We start from the raw sequence: 23,396 nt of genomic DNA on the forward strand, positions 1-23,396 counted from the left end.
CCATTTAATTATTTTTTACTCCATGATAGATACACCAAAACAATAAAATGACTGAATATTTTAACCGAATTAGCCTGGTCCCAGATCGGTTTGTGCCAATTCCATTGCTCATTGTTAAGCCAAACATGACAATGACTGACAAGGTAGTGGCTCAAACAGACTGGCACTCTGAACTGAGAAGAGATTCAGGCTCAAGAGGTGAGGGGACACAACTCAAGGCCACAAAACAACAAGAAGAGTCAAGAAATCTACCATTCCTTTTTTTTGGGGCGGGAATTCTATCACCAAAAACAACCCCCCCCACAAAATGGCATTGTGGAAAACATGTTTATTTGTCAACTCAAAACAAGTACTTTTGTTGAACCATTGCGACACAATCCACTCCAACTGAAGATCAGTTTGAGAAGGTCCAAGTGCAGTTAAGGTGGTTGAATGTCCTTTAGGTTAAGGTGTTGATGTATAGCGTCGGACGTATAGGGGTCATGGTGCCATCCTCCTCCACGCTGCTCACTTGAAGCACTTGCCCTGGCTAAAGGGTTTTCCCACGTGTTTGAACTCTCCCTCCCAAGCAAAGTACTCCTTGACCATGGTCTTGGTTTCGTCGCTGTCGGGGTCCAGTTTGCGCCAGGCGTACGACTCGTAATCAATCTGCCAGTCATCAGACAACTACACAGGAGGGAGAGATGATAAGTGGTTAACTAAACGCAATCACACAATCATTGAATGAACGATATCCCCAATATTGGGAGAGAAGTAACTTGTTGGGTTTATCAATGCTTGGTGAGACTATAACAAGATCAACCAAGTCACTTGTATGTATGTATATATGTACACACAAAATGTGCGTATATATTATATATATATTGTTGAATTGAAAACGTGCTCTTGGAGATCTCTGTGTGTGTGTGTGTGTGTGTGTGTGTGTATGTGTGCATACACACACATATCTATCTGTGTGTGTGTGTGTGTGTGTGTGTGTATGTGCACACACACAGATCTCCAAGAGCAAATTTTCAATTCAACCTCTAGGAACAGTTTCCCAGACACAATAAGTTTAGTCCAGAACTAAAATATATATTTTGTTGTTGTCCTGGACTACACTTAATCTATGTCTGGGAAACCAGTCCCCCAGTGTCTCTCCAAAAGTGCTCAGTTTAGTCAACTTTATTATCCCCTGGGCGAATAACAGACCAGAATGGTCTAGTAAAAATGTCCTTCCACCCCAAGGGGAAACAGAAACTCACAGTGAAAGCCAAGTCCTGTCCCCTAAAGATCCAGATCCCAGAAATGCTACTGTCGTTGTTCCCTCCGAACAGGATCACGCTGGCAAAGCCGTTCTTGCGGAGTTTGTCGAGACGCTGGAACATTCCTGAAAGATGAAGCCGCTCTCAGAACATCGCCATTTTTACACCCTCGTGACTCCCGACATTCAGTACTTTTTGGACAATGATCGATACACGTGGAATCCTTGACTCTAAATACACGGCCGTAACACTGCGTGTATTAATTGAGATGGACTTGAAATTTGCTGTCGAGTCGGCGTCTACATAACTGTACCTTAACAGTATGAAGTACACGTGTCACTACTTTCTAAATGATTCATTTGGGAGTCGGGTGCGTGTGAAGCCTATGGACGGCTGTGTGGGTGTAGAGCCTATGGACGGCTGTGTGGGTGTAGAGCCTATGGACGGCTGTGTGGGTGTAGAGCCTATGGACGGCTGTGTGGGTGTAGAGCCTATGGACGGCTGTGTGGGTGTAGAGCCTATGGACGGCTGTGTGGGTGTAGAGCCTCGGCTGTGGGTGTGTAGAGCCTATGGACGGCTGTGTGGGTGTAGAGCCTGGACGGCTGTGTGGGTGTAGAGCCTATGGACGGCTGTGTGGTGTAGAGCCTATGGACGGCTGTGTGTCTCGAGCCTATGGACGGCTGTGTGGGTGTAGATCTGTGGGTGTAGAGCCTATGGACGGCTGTGTGTCTCGAGCCTATGGACTGTGTGTCTCGAGCCTATGGACGGCTGTGTGTCTCGAGCCTATGGACGGCTGTGTGGCTCTGTGGGTGTAGAGCCTATGGACAGCTGTGTCTCTCTGTGGGTGGCTGTAGAGCCTATGGACTGGTGGCTGTAGAGCCTATGGACGCTGTGTGGATCTGTGGGTGTAGAGCCTATGGACGGCTGTGTGAATCTGTGGGTGTAGAGCCTATGGACGGCTGTGTGGATCTGTGGGTGTAGAGCCTATGGACGGCTGTGTGGATCTGTGGGTGTAGAGCCTATGGACAGCTGTGTGAATCTGTGGGTGTAGAGCCTATGGACGGCTGTGTGGATCTGTGGGTGTAGAGCCTATGGACGGCTGTGTGGATCTGTGGGTGTAGAGCCTATGGACGGCTGTGTGGATCTGTGGGTGTAGAGCCTATGGACGGCTGTGTGGATCTGTGGGTGTAGAGCCTATGGACAGCTGTGTGGATCTGTGGGTGTAGAGCCTATGGACGGCTGTGTGGATCTGTGGTGTAGAGCCTATGGATGGCTGTGTGGCTCTGTGGGTGTAGAGCCTCTGTGTGGCTCTGTGGGTGTAGAGCCTATGGACAGCTGTGTGGCTCTGTGGGTGGCTGTGTGGATCTGTGGGTGTAGAGCCTATGGACGGCTGTGTGGATCTGTGGTGTAGAGCCTATGGACGGCTGTGTGAATCTGTGGGTGTAGAGCCTATGGACGGCTGTGTGGATCTGTGGGTGTAGAGCCTATGGACGGCTGTGTGGCTCTGTGGGTGTAGAGCCTATGGACAGCTGTGTGGCTCTGTGGGTGGCTGTGTGGATCTGTGGGTGTAGAGCCTATGGACAGCTGTGTGGCTCTGTGGGTGGCTGTGTGGATCTGTGTGTGTCGAGCCTATGGATGGCTGTGTGGCTCTGTGGGTGTAGAGCCTATGGACAGCTGTGTCTCTGTGGGTGGCTGTGTGGATCTGTGGGTGTAGAGCCTATGGACGGCTGTGGTAGGTATCTCACCCATTATGAGGTTGCAGCTCATGAAGGTCATGGTAAGCTCCTCGGGGAATTTGTACTCGCCGTACCAGATGGAGTAGCCCTCCTTGTCAAAGTGTTCCCAGAAGTGGGGCACGGCTACAGTCAGCGTGTCCTCGTTAGAGTACTTCCTCTTGAACTCATCCATGACAAACGCACTGCACAGAGAGAGAGAGCAGGACACGAGGAGACCGAGTTATTAGGTGGCTATGTAGAGTACAGAGGTTGATATAGACTTTGGACCGGTATAGTGAATGAGAGGTATGAGAAGAGAAGATTGAGTTATTAGACCACAATCCGACCACGTACACAATAAACTATTGACCAGTAGAGAAAAGAGAAGATTGAGTTATGAGCAGATCATGTACGATACCACAGGATTAAATACACGTGGTCTGTGGTTGTGAGACCGGTTGGACGTACTGCCAAACTCTTGTCAACAGCTCTGGTAGACATTCCCCGCAGCCAGCATACCAATTTCTAGCTCCCTCAAAACTCAATCTCTGCCTTTTGGGATACTTCCCAAATGATACTGGGTTCCTTACAACTTCTGACCAGTGCCCTAGGGACCCATTTGGGACAGCTTGAGTCTCTACACATACGGTTAAATAGACAGAATCTTAAGCTCACCCCTTCTCTCCTCTGAAGAAAAATATTGAAAAAACACAACATGTAAATGTTTTGGTCCCATGTTTTACGAGCAGAGATAAAATATCACAGGAATGTTCCATACACACAAAAAAAAAGCATCTCTAAAATGTTGTGCACAAATTTGTTTTCATCCCTGTTAGTGATCATTTCTCCTTTGTCAAGATAATCCATCCACCTGACAGATGTGGCATATCAAGAAGCTGATTAAACAGCATGACCATTACACAGGTGCACCTTGTGCTGGGGACAATAAATGGCACCTAAAAAAAAAAAAAGTGCAGTTTTGTCACACAACACAATGCCACAGATGTCTCAAGTTGAGAGTAAGCGTGCAATTGGCATGATGACTGCAGGAATGTCCACCGGAGCTGTTGACAGATAATTGGTTGTTTAACCTGTCAGATGGCTGATTATCTTGGCAAAGGAGAAATGCTTACTAACGGGAAGAGAAATAATATGTTTGTGCGTCTGGAACATTTCTGATGCTCTTTTATTTCAGCTCAGGAAATAATGAGACCAAAACATTCACACGTTACGTTTAGATTTTTGTTCAGTGTACAGTGCATTCGAGAAAGTATTCAGACCCCTTGAATTTTCACATTTCGTTACAGCCTTATCCTAAAGTTGATTAACTAAAATGTTTCCTCAATCTACACACAATTCCCCATAATGACGAAGCAAAAACAGGTTTTTAAATTGTTTTGCAAATATAAAACAGAAATACCTTTAAAAAGAAAAGAAAAAAAGTATTCAGACCCTTTGCTAAGAGACTAGAAATTGAGCTCAGGTGGACCCTGTTTCTAATGATCCTCCTTGAGATGTTTCTACAACTTGATTGGACTCCACCTGTGGTAAATTCAATTGTTCGGACATGATTTGGAAAGGCACACACCTGTCTACAGAAGGTCCCGCAGTTGACAAGGCATGTCAGAGCAAAAACCAAGCCATGAGGTCGAAGAAATTGGCCGTAGAGCTCCGAGACAGGATTGTGTCGAGGCACAGATCTGCGAAGGGTAACCAAAATATGTCTGCAGCATTGATGGTCCCCAAGAACACAGTGGCCTTCATCATTCTTAAATGTAAGAAGTTTGGAACCACCAAGACACTACTTCCTAGAGCTGGCCACCCGGCCAAACTGAGCAATAGGAGAAGGGCCTTGGTCAGGGACCCGATGGTCACTGACAGAGCTCCAGAGTTCCTCTGTGGAGATGGGAGAACCTTCCAGAAGGACAACCATTTCTGCGGCACCCCACCAATCAGGCCTTTATGGTAGAGTGGCCAGACGGAAGCCGCTCCTCAGTAGAAGGCACATGACAGGTCGATTGGAGTTTGCCAAAAGGCACCCAAAGGACTGCCTGGTCTGAAATAACCTAGACTGAAGTCTTTGGCCTGAACGCCAAGCGTCACATCAGGAAGACATCCGGCACCATCCCTACTGTGAAGCATGGCGATGGCAGCATCATGCGGTGGGGATGTTTTTCAGCGGCAGGGACTGGGAGACTAGTCAGAATCGAGGGAAAGACGAACGGAGCAAAGTACAGAGATCCTTGATGAAAACCTGCTGTATAGCACTCAGACTGGGGCAAAGGTTTTACCATCCCTATGACCACAGCCAAGACAACACAGGAGTGGCTTTGGGACAAGTCTCTGAATGTCCTTAAGTGGCCCAGCCAGAGCCAGGAATTATGCCCAATCGAACATCTCTGGAAAGACCTGAAAATAGCACTTGAGAAGATCTGCAGAGAAGAATGGGAGAAACTCCCCAAATAAATCAAATCAAATCAAATTTTATTTGTCACATACACATGGTTAGCAGATGTTAATGCGAGTGTAGCGAAATGCTTGTGCTTCTAGTTCCGACAATGCAGTAATAACGAGCAAGTAATCTAACTAACAATTCCAAAAAAAAACTACTGTCTTATACACAGTGTAAGGGGATAAAGAATATGTACATAAGGATATATGAATGAGTGATGGTAATATACAGGTGTGCCAAGCTTGTAGCGTCATACCCAAGAGGACTCAACGCTGTAATCACTGCCAAAGGTGCTTCAACAAAGTACTGAGTAAAGGGTCTGAATACTTATGGAAACGTCATTTCAGTGCAAAGATGTCTGAAAATCTGTTTCCAGACATCTGAAACACACTCAAGAGTATGTTATTGGTTGTTTCAATAAATTACACCAAGACCATGTCAAGCTCATCTTCCAAACATATTAAAATCACAATATTTAGACAAGTTAGTTTGCTAACGCATTGATCCAGGTTGTCAGTATAACCCTCAGGTCTGATGTAGGTGGAGATATGATATACCTCTTTGGCAGATGAGCAAAGGGGTCCTTTGTTTTGGGTTCTGAAGCCAGAGCTGCTTCACATTCGTCCATTTCCTCCTCGGCAGGGGCAGCTTCCTTCTTCTTCTTCTCCTGAGGTTTGCCCCCCTCCTTTCCAGCTTTCTCCTTCTTGGGGGGAGCGTCTTTCTTGGGAGGGCAGTCTTTCTTGGGCTGCATGTCAGAGAACTTCTTGGCTGGAGAATAAAGACATTCAATAACCAATCCAGTGTAGTGTACTACACTCAGTGTATCCTTGCGTTTGCATCTTTTAACATAAAAACGAAATGCTATTACCATTTGACAACATTAGCATACATCAGTGCTTTAAGTGGGGCGTACCGGCACCGCTCATAATATAGTAACTATTGTCCCAGGTCTTCAAGTCAGATTATTGTAGATTGGGTCTACTTCAACCTGTGCCAAAGTCCTGCGTTATTATCCCAAGGATTAGATTTCACAACGAGGGGGATGCCTCTGTCATGATAGTACGGTCTTGGGTGGGTGACAAATTACTTCATAGAAACAATCTTTCAATCTTCTCCATGAAAACAAACTCCAAATATTTGTCATTTAGAAAATCTATCAAAACGTGTAAAATGTGCAGAAAATACAACACTATGCTTCACAGAAATCATAAATTTTGGATCATGGAACTAGAACAATGCTTAATGCTAAGGTTGGTCCTTACGATCAAACTGAGCCATCTTGTCGCAGAGCTTGACCTCTCCGAGCACGGTCTTGAATTGGGGCTGGTTGACGCAGGTCTGGAACCAGCGGGTCACGTTGGGGAACGGTTGGCGGAAGGAAGGCTCAAGGACCTACAGGAGGAGAGGGTAATTTAAAACCACCGTGGCCAGTTCCACTAGCCCAAACCAACCACCGTGGCCAGTTCCACTAGCCCAAACCAACCACCGTGGCCAGTTCCACTAGCCCAAACCAACCACCGTGGCCAGTTCCACTAGCCCAAACCAACCACCGTGGCCAGTTCCACTAGCCCAAACCAACCACCGTGGCCAGTTCCACTAGCCCAAACCAACCACCGTGGCCAGTTCCACTAGCCCAAACCAACCACCGTGGCCAGTTCCACTAGCCCCAAACCAGTTCCACCCCAAACCAACCACCGTGGCCAGTTCCACTAGCCCAAACCAACCACCGTGGCCAGTTCCACTAGCCCAAACCAACCACCGTGGCCAGTTCCACTAGCCCAAACCAACCACCGTGGCCAGTTCCACTAGCCCAAACCAACCACCGTGGCCAGTTCCACTAGCCCAAACCAACCACCGTGGCCAGTTCCACTAGCCCAAACCAACCACCGTGGCCAGTTCCACTAGCCCAAACCAACCACCGTGGCCAGTTCCACTAGCCCAAACCAACCACCGTGGACAGTTCTACTACACCAAACCAACCACGTGGACAGTGTTTCCCAATCCACAGAGCACGTTTGTATCTAGAGCTGATATGTGCAGTCCTTAGGAAGTACTCCCTCGAGGAATGGAAAGAGAAAGGCCAAGTCATAGGACATCAAAGCCATATCGTAAGGTTTCCCAGACCCAGAATAAGTCCTGGATTCAAAATCCATCAATGGACTTTTCAATCTCCATTGAAAGTGTGTTGTAGTCCGTCACTACGGTTACGGTCTCTGGTAAACCATCCTAAATGGAACACTAGTGTGTTGTAGTCCATCACTATGGTTACTGTCTCTGGTAAACCATCCTAAATGGAACACTAGTGTGTTAGTCCGTTACTACGGTTACTGTCTCTGGTAAACCATCCTAAATGGAACACTAGTGTGTTGTAGTCCGTCACTACGGTTACTGTCTCTGGTAAACCATCCTAAATGGAACACTAGTGTTGTAGTCCATCACTATGGTTACTGTCTCTGGTAAACCATCCTAAATGGAACACTAGTGTGTTGTAGTCCATCACTATGGTTACTGTCTCTGGTAAACCATCCTAAATGGAACACTAGTGTGTTGTAGTCCATCACTACGGTTACGGTCTCTGGTAAACCATCCTAAATGGAACACTAGTGTGTTGTAGTCCATCACTATGGTTACCGTCTCCGGTAAACCATCCTAAATGGAACACTAGTGTGTTGTAGTCCATCACTATGGTTACTGTCTCTGGTAAACCATCCTAAATGGAACGCTAGTGTGTTTTAGTCCATCACTATGGTTACTGTCTCGTAAATCATCCCTGTGTTTTAGTCCCAAAGTGCACTTAATAGGGAGCCGATTTGAGACACATCCTGTTTGTTAATAAACACACGAGGTTCCCTGATTCAACAAACCACTGATCAGTTAACTGAAGCAAAGTGTGTGCAGTCCAACAGGTACTTTGAGGAACGCATAGGGAAACACCCACCTAGACTAAGTCAGAGACATGAAGCCCCTAGGGTATTCGCTGTCATAACAGTAAAAGAGAAAAATCAAACCTGTTTATAGAGCCAGATCATGCTACAGGCCACGCTGATATCAGCCAGGCTGACTCTCTCTCCAACCAGGAAGGTCCTGGTGTTGAGGTGATGGTTGAGGACAGACAAAACCTTCTTCATCTCCTCCTTGGCCTGCTCTGTTGCCTGGAGGGAGGGAGAGGGTTGATGCAATGCATTACAATTACCAATGAATACATTACATTGTACAAGACTAGAGGCTACATACAGGTCAAGAGACATGGCATCCAAATGGATCAGAGTAGCAGTTAACTAGAACTGATGAGGTAGCTCCTAAGACACTTCATTGAGAACTACAGCCACCAAACCGCATTTCAAGTTGTTTTACTGCAGCGGGATTTTTTTTTATTTCACCTTTATTTAACCAGGTAGGCTAGTCGAGAACACCTTTATTTAACCAGGTAGGCTAGTCGAGAACACCTTTATTTAACCAGGTAGGCTAGTCGAGAACACCTTTATTTAACCAGGTAGGCTAGTCGAGAACACCTTTATTTAACCAGGTAGGCTAGTCGAGAACACCTTTATTTAACCAGGTAGGCTAGTCGAGAACACCTTTATTTAACCAGGTAGGCTAGTCGAGAACACCTTTATTTAACCAGGTAGGCTAGTCGAGAACACCTTTATTTAACCAGGTAGGCTAGTCGAGAACACCTTTATTTAACCAGGTAGGCTAGTCGAGAACACCTTTATTTAACCTGGTAGGCTAGTCGAGAACACCTTTATTTAACCAGGTAGGCTAGTCGAGAACACCTTTATTTAACCAGGTAGGCTAGTCGAGAACACCTTTATTTAACCAGGTAGGCTAGTCGAGAACACCTTTATTTAACCAGGTCGGCTAGTCGAGAACACCTTTATTTAACCGGTCGGCTAGTCGAGAACACCTTTATTTAACCAGGTCGGCTAGTCGAGAACACCTTTATTTAACCTGGTAGGCTAGTCGAGAACACCTTTATTTAACCAGGTAGGCTAGTCGAGAACACCTTTATTTAACCAGGTAGGCTAGTTGAGAACACCTTTATTTAACCAGGTAGGCTAGTTGAGAACACCTTTATTTAACCAGGTAGGCTAGTTGAGAACACCTTTATTTAACCAGGTAGGCTAGTTGAGAACACCTTTATTTAACCAGGTAGGCTAGTTGAGAACACCTTTATTTAACCAGGTAGGCTAGTTGAGAACACCTTTATTTAACCAGGTAGGCTAGTTGAGAACACCTTTATTTAACCAGGTAGGCTAGTTGAGAACACCTTTATTTAACCAGGTAGGCTAGTTGAGAACAAGTTCTCATTTGCAACTGTGACCTGGCCAAGATAAAGCATAGCCGTGTGAACAGACAACACAGAGTTACACATGGAATAAACAATTAACAAGTCAATAACACAGTAGAAAACAAAGGGGGAGTCTATATACAATGTGTGCAAAAGGCATGAGGAGGTAGACGAATAGTTACAATTTTGCAGATTAACACTGGAGTGATAAATGATCAGATGGTCATGTACAGGTAGAGATATTGGTGTGCAAAAGAGCAGAAAAGTAAATAAATAAAAACAGTATGGGTTGAGGTAGGTGAAAATGGGTGGGCTATTTACCAATAGACTATGTACAGCTGCAGCGATCGGTTAGCTGCTCAGATAGCTGATGTTTGAAGTTGGTGAGGGAGATAAAAGTCTCCAACTTCAGCGATTTTTGCAATTCGTTCCAGTCACAGGCAGCAGAGAACTGGAACGAAAGGCGGCCAAATGAGGTGTTGGCTTTAGGGATGATCAGTGAGATACAGCTGCTGGAGCGCGTGCTACGGGTGGGTGTTGCCATCGTGACCAGTGAACTGAGATAAGGCGGAGCTTTACCTAGCATGGACTTGTAGATGACCTGGAGCCAGTGGGTCTGGCGACGAATATGTAGCGAGGGCCAGCCGACTAGAGCATACAAGTCGCAGTGGTGGGTGGTATAAGGTGCTTTAGTGACAAAACGGATGGCACTGTGATATACTGCATCCAGTTTGCTGAGTAGAGTGTTGGAAGCCATTTTGTAGATGACATCGCCGAAGTCGAGGATTGGTAGGATAGTCAGTTTTACTAGGGTAAGCTTGGCGGCGTGAGTGAAGGAGGCTTTGTTGCGGAATAGAAAGCCGACTCTTGATTTGATTTTTGATTGGAGATGTTTGATATGAGTCTGGAAGGAGAGTTTGCAGTCTAGCCAGACACCTAGGTACTTATAGATGTCCACATATTCAAGGTCGGAACCATCCAGGGTGGTGATGCTAGTCGGGCATGCGGGTGCAGGCAGCGATCGGTTGAAAAGCATGCATTTGGTTTTACTAGCGTTTAAGAGCAGTTGGAGGCCACGGAAGGAGTGTTGTATGGCATTGAAGCTTGTTTGGAGGTTAGATAGCAAATGGATGGTCACGCTGAACATCTCTCAGGTGATCACTAGAGCATGTGAATTAACATTCTCTAGGTGTTGTGAGAGATTATCAACAGCAATACTGACAAAAAAGGTCTCACAGTAATATCCTACAGGACTGCATTCTAAACTGAAGATCATGATCAGGTGATTGTTGGAATCAGGTGTGTTAGCTGGGGGCAAAACTGTGACACCAATCAGGCCCTCGAGGTTTGGAATTGCCCCCACCTGATCTACAGCATAACTTATCTACAGTGGACCTGGAACAAACCCAGAAATAGCATCAGTGATAACCGTACATACCTGTTTGTTGAACTGCATGATTCCCAAAGTGGGGAAGACCCATGTAGAGGCTGGAGGGATGATTTCAGCATCAGCGAAGCTTACCCACTGAAGCACCTGGGACTGGGCCTGGGGACTGCTGCCACGCAGGGCCTCATTGCTCACTGGAGGAGAAGACAAGACAGACAGTCCACAAGATGAGAATGTGGGCACAGATCTTAACGAGATAATGTCGTCCCAAAGGGCTGTGAGAATCCAAACGCTTTGGTGGACTTTTCAGACCAATGACCTTTCTTAGAAAAGTCCAGTCATGACTTATATCTCAGATCAAAACCCCCAGATACAGTATGCTAGCAGTAGGGCTTTTCACTGCAGTGGTACTCCTTTATAAAACACCCTGGTGTTGTGGCAGAGAAATACCACTGATAAGGATGGTTCTAAACCCCCCCTGTAGATTTAAACTCCAACCCTGTTCCTGGAGAGCTACTGTCCTGTAGGTTTTAACTCCACCCCTGTTCCTAGAGAGCTACTGTCCTGTAGGTTTTAACTCCACCCCTGTTCCTGGAGAGCTACCCTCCTGTAGGTTTTAACTCCAACCCTGTTCCTGGAGAGATACCCTCCTGTAGGTTTTAACAAAGAACAGTTCATTTTTTCTCCCCCTCATGATTTCAGCATTTACCAACATTAAAGAAGCTTAGATGTTAACAAACAATGTCCTTTTGTCTTCTTGTGGGAGGTTTACCAATTTGTATTTATTATGGAGCACTACTCTTCCTGGGGTCCAGCAAAAAAACAACACACTGTGTGCCCTCTGACCCCTACCACATATCCACAACACACTGTGTGCCCTCTGACCCCTACCACATATCCACAACACACTGTGTGCCCTCTGACCCCTACCACATATCTACAACACACTGTGTGCCCTCTGACCCCTACCACATATCCACAACACACTGTGTGCCCTCTGACCCCTACCACATATCCACAACACACTGTGTGCCCTCTGACCCCTACCACATATCTACAACACACTGTGTGCCCTCTGACCCCTACCACATATCTACAACACACTGTGTGCCCTCTGACCCCTACCACATATCTACAACACACTGTGTGCCCTCTGACCCCTACCACATATCTACAACACACTGTGTGCCCTCTGACCCCTACCACATATCTACAACACACTGTGTGCCCTCTGACCCCTACCCCATATCTACAACACACTGTGTGCCCTCTGACCCCTACCCCATATCTACAACACACTGTGTGCCCTCTGACCCCTACCACATATCTACAACACACTGTGTGCCCTCTGACCCCTACCACATATCCACAACACACTGTGTGCCCTCTGACCCCTACTCCACCCCTACCACATATCCACAACACACTGTGTGATCTCTGACCCCTACCACATATCTACAACACACTGTGTGCTCTCTGACCCCTACCACATATCTACAACACACTTTGTGCCCTCTGACCCCTACCACATATCCACAACACACTGTGTGCTCTCTGACCCCTACCACATATCTACAACACACTGTGTGCCCTCGGGCCCCCACTCCACCACTACCACATATCTACAACACACTGTGTGCCCTCGGGCCCCCACTACCACATATCTACACTACTAAATCCATGTGTGTGTGTAGTGTGTATGTTATCGTGTGTGTGTGCGCGCGCGTCTGTGTTCTCTTCACAGTCCCTGCTGTTCTATATGGTGTATTTTTATCTGTTTTTTAAATGTAATTTTACTGCTTTCATCAGTTACCAGATGTGGAATAGAGTTCCCTGTAGTCATGGCTCTATGTAGTACTGTGGAACAGAGTTCCATGTAGTCATGGCTCTATGTAGTACTGTGGAATAGAGTTCCATGTAGTCATGGCTCTATGTAGTACTGTGGAATAGAGTTCCATGTAGTCATGGCTCTATGTAGTACTGTGGAATAGAGTTCCATGTAGTCATGGCTCTATGTAGTACTGTGGAATAGAGTTCCATGTAGTCATGGCTCTATGTAGTACTGTGGAACAGAGTTCCATGTAGTCATGGCTCTATGTAGTACTGTGGAATAGAGTTCCATATAGTCATGGCTCTATGTAGTACTGTGGAATAGAGTTCCATGTAGTCATGGCTCTATGTGGTACTGTGGAATAGAGTTCCATGTAGTCATGGCTCTATGTAGTAGTGTGGAATAGAGTTCCATGTAGTCATGGCTCTATGTGGTACTGTGGAATAGAGTTCCATGTAGTCATGGCTCTATGTAGTAGTGTGGAATAGAGTTCCATGTAGTCATGGCTCTATGTGGTACTGTGGAATAGAGTTCCATGTAGTCATGGCTCTATGTAGTACTGTGGAATAGAGTTCCATGTAGTCATGGCTCTATGTAGTACTGTGGAATAGAGTTCCATGTAGTCATGGCTCTATGTGGTACTGTGGAATAGAGTTCCATATAGTCATGGCTCTATGTAGTACTGTGGAATAGAGTTCCATGTAGTCATGGCTCTATGTGGTACTGTGGAATAGAGTTCCATGTAGTCATGGCTCTATGTAGTAGTGTGGAATAGAGTTCCATGTAGTCATGGCTCTATGTGGTACTGTGGAATAGAGTTCCATGTAGTCATGGCTCTATGTAGTACTGTGGAATAGAGTTCCATGTAGTCATGGCTCTATGTAGTACTGTGGAATAGAGTTCCATGTAGTCATGGCTCTATGTAGTACTGTGGAATAGAGTTCCATGTAGTCATGGCTCTATGTAGTACTGTGGAATAGAGTTCCATGTAGTCATGGCTCTATGTAGTACTGTGGAATAGAGTTCCATGTAGTCATGGCTCTATGTAGTACTGTGGAATAGAGTTCCATGTAGTCATGGCTCTATGTAGTACTGTGGAATAGAGTTCCATGTAGTCATGGCTCTATGTAGTACTGTGGAATAGAGTTCCATGTAGTCATGGCTCTATGTAGTACTGTGGAATAGAGTTCCATATAGTCATGGCTCTATGTAGTACTGTGGAATAGAGTTCCATGTAGTCATGGCTCTATGTAGTACTGTGGAATAGAGTTCCATGTAGTCATGGCTCTATGTAGTACTGTGGAATAGAGTTCCATATAGTCATGGCTCTATGTAGTACTGTGGAATAGAGTTCCATATAGTCATGGCTCTATGTAGTACTGTGGAATAGAGTTCCATGTAGTCATGGCTCTATGTAGGACTGTGGAATAGAGTTCCATATAGTCATGGCTCTATGTAGTACTGTGGAATAGAGTTCCATATAGTCATGGCTCTATGTAGTACTGTGGAATAGAGTTCCATGTAGTCATGTCTCTATGTAGTACTGTGGAATAGAGTTCCATATAGTCATGGCTCTATGTAGTACTGTGGAATAGAGTTCCATGTAGTCATGTCTCTATGTAGTACTGTGGAATAGAGTTCCATGTAGTCATGGCTCTATGTAGGACTGTGGAATAGAGTTCCATGTAGTCATGGCTCTATGTAGGACTGTGGAATAGAGTTCCATGTAGTCATGTCTCTATGTAGTACTGTGGAATAGAGTTCCATGTAGTCATGGCTCTATGTAGTACTGTGGAACAGAGTTCCATGTAGTCATGGCTCTATGTAGTACTGTGGAACAGAGTTCCATGTAGTCAAGACTATGTAGTACTGTGGAATAGAGTTCCATGTAGTCATGGCTCTATGTAGTACTGTGGAACAGAGTTCCATGTAGTCATGGCTCTATGTAGTACTGTGGAATAGAGTTCCATATAGTCATGGCTCTATGTAGTACTGTGGAATAGAGTTCCATGTAGTCATGGCTCTATGTAGTACTGTGGAATAGAGTTCCAGGTAGTCATGGCTCTATGTAGTACTGTGGAATAGAGTTCCATGTAGTCATGGCTCTATGTAGTACTGTGGAATAGAGTTCCATGTAGTCATGGCTCTATGTAGTACTGTGGAATAGAGTTCCATGTAGTCATGGCTCTATGTAGTACTGTGGAATAGAGTTCCATGTAGTCATGGCTCTATGTAGTACTGTGGAATAGAGTTCCATGTAGTCATGGCTCTATGTAGTACTGTGGAATAGAGTTCCATGTAGTCATGGCTCTATGTAGTACTGTGGAATAGAGTTCCATGTAGTCATGGCTCTATGTAGTACTGTGGAATAGAGTTCCATGTAGTCATGGCTCTATGTAGTACTGTGGAATAGAGTTCCATATAGTCATGGCTCTATGTAAGACTATGTGCCTCCCATAGTCTGCTCTAAACTTGGGGACTGTGAAGAGACCTCTTGTAGGCATGTCTGGTGGGGTGTCTGAGCTGTGAGCCAGTAGTTTAGACAGACATGCTCTGTGCTTTCAACATGACAATACCTCTCATAATTACAACCCATAACCTTGTCACTAAGGAAACACAACCAGAGCCTCAGGCCATCTGTTCTCTAGCACGCGGTTTTCCTAAACACAGTCATGGGGTTCCCCCCTGGGAGCACGTTTTGGTTTTTGTTCCAGCACTACACAGCTGATTCAAATCATCAAAGCTTGAGGAGTTGGTTATTTGGATCAACTGTGTAGTGCTGGAATCAAAACCCAAAAATGTGGGAACCACAGGGGGGGGTAACGCTAGCGGGAACCACGGGGGGGAGAGATATGGCAGAGCAAAACAAAGCAGAACCCCCCCCCCCTCCGTCTCCTTATTAAAATCAACCACTTAGATAACTAACAACAAACCAAATACACAGCTGGAGACTATAGCACATCTTAGACAGTTATAAGATCCGAAACATTTAGTAGTGAATGACTTCACCTCAGGTGCATCACACAACACAAGACTCACTGATATTACGTACAACACTATAGACTCACCAGCTCACACTGTTCTGGGGGAACTACTGTTCATAACGACTAATAACGTGACAAGCAAAATGAATAACGACATGTGTCGTTAATCTCCTTGCGTATTGCACAAGTAGACTGCAGGTATTTACTCAGCGTCTACAAAATATTCAAATCTATCGAAAAACTCAAAATAAAACGATTTCAACGAAATTTGACGGTTTATGAAATCCATCCTGTGGGTAATTCCAATTATACCCCGGTACACAGCCCAACCCTACTCTCTAGGTGACACCACAGGGGGAGAGAGAGAGAGGACAGAGCCAGACACCACAGGGGGAGAGAGAGGACAGAGCCAGACACCACAGGGAGAGAGAGGACAGAGCCAGACACCACAGGGAGAGTCTGTATAACAACTACCGTCTTAAAAGATTTAACAAATCTCATTTTCATCATAGCAGATGTAACTAAGTATATTAGATATTGATAAACACAGCCTCTGGAGAGATACTGGCTAAACAGGCTTGGGCTAAGTCTCAATTCTCCAACCCTGTTTCATCCACTTGAGAAAATATGCAAGTGTACATGAGAAGAACAGGGCTGTAGCTCTAAACACCCAATGCAACCAACAAAAGTCCATGATTGTCAGCTGATTAGTAGAATCAGGTGTTCAATTAGGACAGCTGGAAACCAAACCCTGTATGAGGGCTGCTATGGAGGAGGGTAGCTGGCCACCCTTGTCTTAAAAGAATCAAAACAATTCACAGGGATGGAAACTGCTGAGGGCCAAAAACGGTTTCACTGAAACATGCAAAAGACAAAATCCCTGCTAGGTTGAAATGAAGGTTCACTAATTAAACAAAGAATATAATCTACATGATTAGTCTCGGTGTGTAAAATAAAAAGTGGTTCATGTGAATCTGACTCAGAGCTAAAGAATGTAACGACAGCAATCCAAATGTTATTTGTTGCCTAGACTTTACTGCAAAATGACACTCAAGTCTTGAGAAATAAACAAAACACTGATATTGCAGTTACCATGACAGCCTTTATAATAGTACACTGGTTACCATGACAGCCTTTATAATAGTACACCGGTTACCATGACAGCCTTTATAATAGTACGCTGGTTACCATGACAGCCTTTATAATAGTACACCGGTTACCATGACAGCCTTTATAATAGTACACTGGTTACCATGACAGCCTTTATAATAGTACACTGGTTACCATGACAGCCTTTATAACAGTACACTGGTTACCATGACAGCCTTTATAATAGTACACTGGTTACCATGACAGCCTTTATAATAGTACACTGGTTACCATGACATCCTTTATAACAGTACACTGGTTACCATGACAGCCTTTATAATAGTACACTGGTTACCATGACATCCTTTATAATAGTATGTTTGTGACCACACACACATGTAAATATTGCACTTGGGGAAAAACATCTTAAAGTAGAAATAAAAAAACAAACAGGGATTCTATTTTTGGTCTATTATAGTGGCCACGATAGTAGACATCGATCAAGTGCACAAGGCTTCATGTGTGGAAAAATAACATTCACTGAGTAAAACCATGTAATAATCCTCCTCACTCTCAGGTCTTACTGTCAAGTTCAACACAACTAAAACCATATCTTTGGGCTACACTGCAGGTTATTACATTGTCCACTTTCTGCCTGTGGACATCTGTTCTACAATGTGCCAGCAGAGATTTTTTTATTTGACCTTTATTTAACGAGGCAAATCAGTTAAGTACAAATTCTAATTTACAATGCCGGCCTAGGAACAGTGGGTTAACAGCCTTGATCAGGGGCAGAACAACAGATTTCTGCCTTGTCAGCTCGGGGATTCGAACTAGCAACCTTTTGGTGACAGGCCCAACGCTCTAATCACTAGGCTACCTGCTGCCCCAAGAATGAGACCGTTTGTTTGCATAATTGATCTCTTTCAGGCAGAGTAACACCTGGCATAACTCTGTATTGAGAAAGAAGGAAAGTGTGTGGTGTTTCTTTCACCTCTATAGCAGCATCCAGTTTAAACCAGCTCCAGCTACACCTCATCCCTGAATCCACCTGTTAAACCAGGTCCAGCTACACCTCATCCCTGAATCCACCTGTTAAACCAGCTCCAGCTACACCTCATCCCTGAATCCACCTGTTAAACCAGCTCCAGCTACACCTCATCCCTGAATCCACCTGTTAAACCAGGTCCAGCTACACCTCATCCCTGAATCCACCTGTTAAACCAGCTCCAGCTACACCTCATCCACCTGTTAAACCAGCTCCAGCTACACCTCATCCCTGAATCCACCTGTTAAACCAGGCCCAGCTCCACCTCATCCCTGAATCCACCTGTTAAACCAGGCCAGCTCCAGCTCCACCTCATCCCTGAATCCACCTGTTAAACCAGGCCCAGCTCCACCTCATCCCTGAATCCACCTGTTAAACCAGGCCCAGCTCCACCTCATCCCTGAATCCACCTGTTAAACCAGGCCCAGCTCCACCTCATCCCTGAATCCACCTGTTAAACCAGGCCCAGCTCCACCTCATCCCTGAATCCACCTGTTAAACCAGGCCCAGCTACACCTCATCCCTGAATCCACCTGTTAAACCAGCTCCAGCTACACCTCATCCCTGAATCCACCTGTTAAACCAGGCCCAGCTACACCTCATCCCTGAATCCACCTGTTAAACCAGCTCCAGCTACACCTCATCCCTGAATCCACCTGTTAAACCAGCTCCAGCTACACCTCATCCCTGAATCCACCTGTTAAACCAGGCTCCATCCCCCTGAATCCACCTGTTAAACCAGCTCCAGCTACACCTCATCCACCTGTTAAACAGGCCCAGCTCCCTGAATCCACCTGTTAAACCAGCTCCAGCTACACCTCATCCCTGAATCCACCTGTTAAACCAGGCCCAGCTCCACCACCTCATCCCTGAATCCACCTGTTAAACCAGCTCCAGCTACACCTCATCCCTGAATCCACCTGTTAAACCAGCTCCAGCTACACCTCATCCCTGAATCCACCTGTTAAACCAGCTCCAGCTACACCTCATCCCTGAATCCACCTGTTAAACCAGCTCCAGCTACACCTCATCCCTGAATCCACCTGTTAAACCAGCTCCAGCTACACCTCATCCCTGAATCCACCTGTTAAACCAGGCCCAGCTCCACTTCATCCCTGAATCCACCTGTTAAACCAGCTCCAGCTACACCTCATCCCTGAATCCACCTGTTAAACCAGCTCCAGCTACACCTCATCCCTGAATCCACCTGTTAAACCAGGCCCAGCTCCACTTCATCCCTGAATCCACCTGTTTAACAAGCAACAACTCATTTTCACCTAATTCTCTCATTCTGAAAATTACCACATACTTTAGAGGGAAATCATCAGTTCACAGATAGTTAACATTTCACACCGATTTCCAGGGTCCAGTAAGCAACTAACGCGTTATAACTTGATGAGCGGCAAGGTGTCGTATACCCGTTAATACTGTATTGAATTGGTTAGGTTACTAACGTCATCTCATCTGATGTTGTAACGTTAGCTGTCTGACTTTATGAGCCCTCTAATTTTCACACCATAAACTCTAGTATTTGATCAGTTGGCTAATGTTGCTCAACATTTCTCTGGCTAGTTAACGGAGAATTCGATCCCGCTAGCAAGATCCTTCACAATGCTACCAATACTAGTTCCACCACACTGTCTCCCTCACCTCAAACTTTCCAAATGCCAGGTGTTTTTTCCGGTTACAGGTCATGAAGTGCTGCTCCATCACCTTCTCACCCCCCGTCTCCATGGTCAGGCTTCTGACCTACAGTACCTCTTTGTTATGGTTCAGGGGACGCGCTGCTGTAAGTTAACTGACAAACTGTCTTTCAGAGCGCAGGCTGATGCTGTAAATAGTAAGTTGGGCATCTCTTCTCTCTCCAATTGCGTGCTGCATTCTGTTATGTAAAACGATTGGCTGAGCCTTGGATACAGCCAGAATTGCTCCAAACGCTCATCACCCCCCTTACAGCCAGTAGTGATCCACCCCCCCATTAAAGCCAGTAGTGATCCAACCCCCCCCATTAAAGCCAGTAGTGATCCAACCCCCATTAAAGCCAGTAGTGATCCAACCCCCCCATTAAAGCCAGTAGTGATCCAACCCCCCCATTAAAGCCAGTAGTGATCCAACCCCCCCGTTAAAGCCAGTAGTGATCCAACCCCCCTTAAAGCCAGTAGTGATCCAACCCCCCCAGTTAAAGCCAGTAGTGATCCAACCCCCCTTAAAGCCAGTAGTGATCCAACAACCCCCCTAAAGCCAGTAACAGCCAGTAGTGATCCAACCCCCCTTCCAACAAAGCCAGTAGTGATCCAACCCCCTTAAAGCCAGTAGTGATCCAACCCCCTTACAGCCAGTAGTAAAGCCAGTAGTGATCCAACCCCCTTAAAGCCAGTAGTGATCCACCCCCCAAAAAAACTTTTCCGATTGGATCTACACAAATCACATAGGTCACCTATTTTGGATTCAAAACTGTACATTTGGCCAAAAGGTGACTAGTTTGCATCTCTGAATTCATCTTCAGACACTTTCAGTCCACATAAAATGCTGAAGGGCTAGAGCCCATAATGACACCATATTCCCTATAGTGTGCACTACCCTATGGCCTCCGGTCAAAGATAGTGCACTATTGTATGTAGAGGATTGGGTGCCATTTGGGACGAAACACTGAAAAAGATGGGACGTGAAACACAGACTTACAGTAGTGAGCAATGGCATTACTCTCGAAAAGACAGAAGCCGTCATCGCCCTGAAAAGCTGGTACCTGTTGAGGGGGACAGTAAAAAAACAAACAAAAATTCAGTCATTTATTTGGATTAGTTTGAGTGCATTTTCAACACCTGTACCTAGACGGGATGACAACAACCATTTTGTTTATGGGAAAATCCAGCATTGATATGAAACCCATGTTCAATCTAGCTTGGGCACCAGTCTGCGCTGTCGTGCCACACCTTGCCGTGTTTGGCATGATGAGGAGCAGATATGACAGCAGATCTGGGATCAGGCTACGTTAAAAGTCTGTTTACGTCTGACGCTCAGGGTTAAAAAGCTCAATAAAACATCATTATTATTTCAGGTGAAGAAATTCAAAAATCATCATCATTGCATCATACAAACTATTTTAGGAATATAAGCCTACAACCACAGACAATACAAAATATTATCGTCCAAGGACGTGTACACAGTAAAGCAGGTAGCCTAGCGGTGGGCCAGTAACCGAAAAGTCGCAGGTTCAAATCCCTGAGGTGACTAGGTGAAAAATCTGTCGTTGTGCCCTTGAGCAAGGCACTTAACTCCCAACTGCTCCTGTAAGTTGCTCTGGATAAGTGCGTCTGCTAAATGACTAAAATGGAAACCATATACCAAGTCGCACCCTATTACCTATATAGGGTCCTGGTAAAGTAGTGCACTGTGTAGGGAATAGGGTAACCATGTAAGACGCATCTAATTACAAAAGGGGATGCTGAAACTCACCTTGCCCAAGGGGAAGTTGTTGAGGAAGGCAGGGGTACGGTTTGTCTGTCCAAAGGTGAAGGCGGGGGCGCTGCTGGCCACCTTAAGAGAGACCAGATGATACTTAATTCATCCTAAAGGGAAAATTAGACTGTGTTTACTCAGGCAGCCCAATTCTGATTTTTTCTCTTTTTTTCTCTCCCAATTATGGACAAAATAGCTGATTGGTCAAATGATCAATTAGTGGGAAAAGATCAGAATTGGTCTGCCTGTGTAAACAGAGTTAGTTTGTCATCCTTACAGCCGCAGTAAAAAAAACTATATAAATACATAATTTAACAACAAAACACAGGACAATAAGAAAAAAAGACATGATGAAGGCAGGTTTAAACGTGTAGTACCTTGAGGCGGGCACCGCTGTACTGGGCTGCAATCTGAGCCTTGAAGGCTCTCCAGTTCTCTGGATACGTGTACAGAGTCTGTGGAAGGGAGAAGAGTTTTGTTTTTTAACACAACTTTATTTAAAAATGGCGGAAGAAAAACAATGTACACAGCAGTGCTTCTAGATCCAGGTGGTGGTGGTTTAGGCAGGAACTAGTAGAAGCTACACAACTATGGGGTTCTAACAGGAGGCTATCCAATCAAAAACACCTTTTAACCAATAGGTCAAATAATATAACAAAAGTAATTGAGTTTTTACCCTTGTAGGATTAGAGTGACTTAAATCAACGGATGCCAGGGAGAAATAGTGGTCAACAACAAAAATAAATTTGGAAAATAGCAAAGCAATAGCGTCAGCGAGGCTGGGCTCGAGTTAAATGGTGAGTCTGTCGTTTAGCCTTAACTCATCATCTTCTCCAATCCCACAAACATAAGAGGTAAAATATACTAAACAAAATTATTAACAGACAATAAAAAACACTGGCAACAGCTCTGGTGGATTCCTGTTTAAACTCTTTCAAAATTTGAGACATTTGTGTGCATCAAAAGAGCACATTTTAGAGTGGACATTATCTTGTCGGCAGCATAAGGTGCACCTATGTAATGATCATGCTGTTTAATCAGCTTCTCGATATGCCACATCTGTCAGGTAAATGGATTATCTTGACAAAGGAGAAATGCCCACTAACAGGAACGTAAACAAATGTGTGCACAACATTTAAGAGAATTCCGCTTTTTTGGGCGTACAGAAAATGTCTGGGTACGTTTATTTCAGCTCATGAAACATAGGACCAACACGTTACGTTTACATTATTGTTCAGTTTAACGTTAGTTAGCCAGCTGGTCACAAGTAAACTACCAATAGACTCCGGATGGCAATATGTGGATGCTTTGATTAGAACATTAAAGTCCTAAATATGCCATGTATACATACGACTGCGATGAAATATCATTCATTATTCGTCACGGACTCTGAAGAAACCCAACGTGGCATAAGGCACGGAAAGAGGCGTCATTTAACCACCACCCAAGCTATTATGCTGCAACGTCTAGAAAGACTGAAAAAGGGGTACAAATAAACACGGCAATGACGTTTAAAGGGCATAAATATTTCAGATGCACTAAAAGGTAGCGGATAAGTGGATGGATGGGGCTGATATTGTACAGATGGTTGTTAAAACGCAAGTATAAATTCTGTGACAAGGCATCTCTCCGGTTCACTCACCCCTGCCGCCATCTTTAGGACGAGAGAAAGAACGTGGACGCGCACCAGTGACGTATTTACTGCCAGTTCGGGCGCGTCGCTGTAACCAGAGTTTGACTGAATATAAATCAAATTTTGCCCAAATAAGAAAATATGGGTACACATTTACATTTAAACAATAAAATGTATTACATTTTTCTAAGTAGGTTTCAATTAATTTATATTGATTGAATGTGATGGATAACTCCATATCCTATTTGTTGTGTGCATTGTCA

The 23,396-nt window shown here is 45.0% G+C and overlaps 1 protein-coding gene and 1 non-coding gene across 2 annotated transcripts; both read right to left on the reverse strand.

Annotated features, from left to right (window-relative positions):
* Positions 1-308: 308 nt before the first annotated feature.
* On the reverse strand, positions 309-23,201 carry eef1g (eukaryotic translation elongation factor 1 gamma). Its single transcript, XM_024415839.2, has 11 exons — positions 23,143-23,201; positions 21,878-21,955; positions 21,498-21,578; positions 20,724-20,787; positions 11,141-11,283; positions 8,420-8,563; positions 6,674-6,803; positions 5,969-6,179; positions 2,990-3,162; positions 1,245-1,369; positions 309-666 (listed from the first exon to the last, which is right to left on the reverse strand). The coding sequence occupies exons 1-11, from the start codon at positions 23,152-23,154 to the stop codon at positions 508-510; spliced, it is 1,320 nt and encodes a 439-aa protein (XP_024271607.1). The 5' UTR covers positions 23,155-23,201; the 3' UTR covers positions 309-507.
* Positions 21,054-21,131, reverse strand: LOC112247177. Its single transcript, XR_002953030.1, has one exon. It is a non-coding gene; the product is annotated as a small nucleolar RNA SNORD36 (small nucleolar RNA).
* Positions 23,202-23,396: the final 195 nt, after the last annotated feature.

Source organism: Oncorhynchus tshawytscha, linkage group LG08, assembly GCF_018296145.1.
Source record: "Oncorhynchus tshawytscha isolate Ot180627B linkage group LG08, Otsh_v2.0, whole genome shotgun sequence".
Classification (NCBI taxonomy): domain Eukaryota; kingdom Metazoa; phylum Chordata; class Actinopteri; order Salmoniformes; family Salmonidae; genus Oncorhynchus; species Oncorhynchus tshawytscha.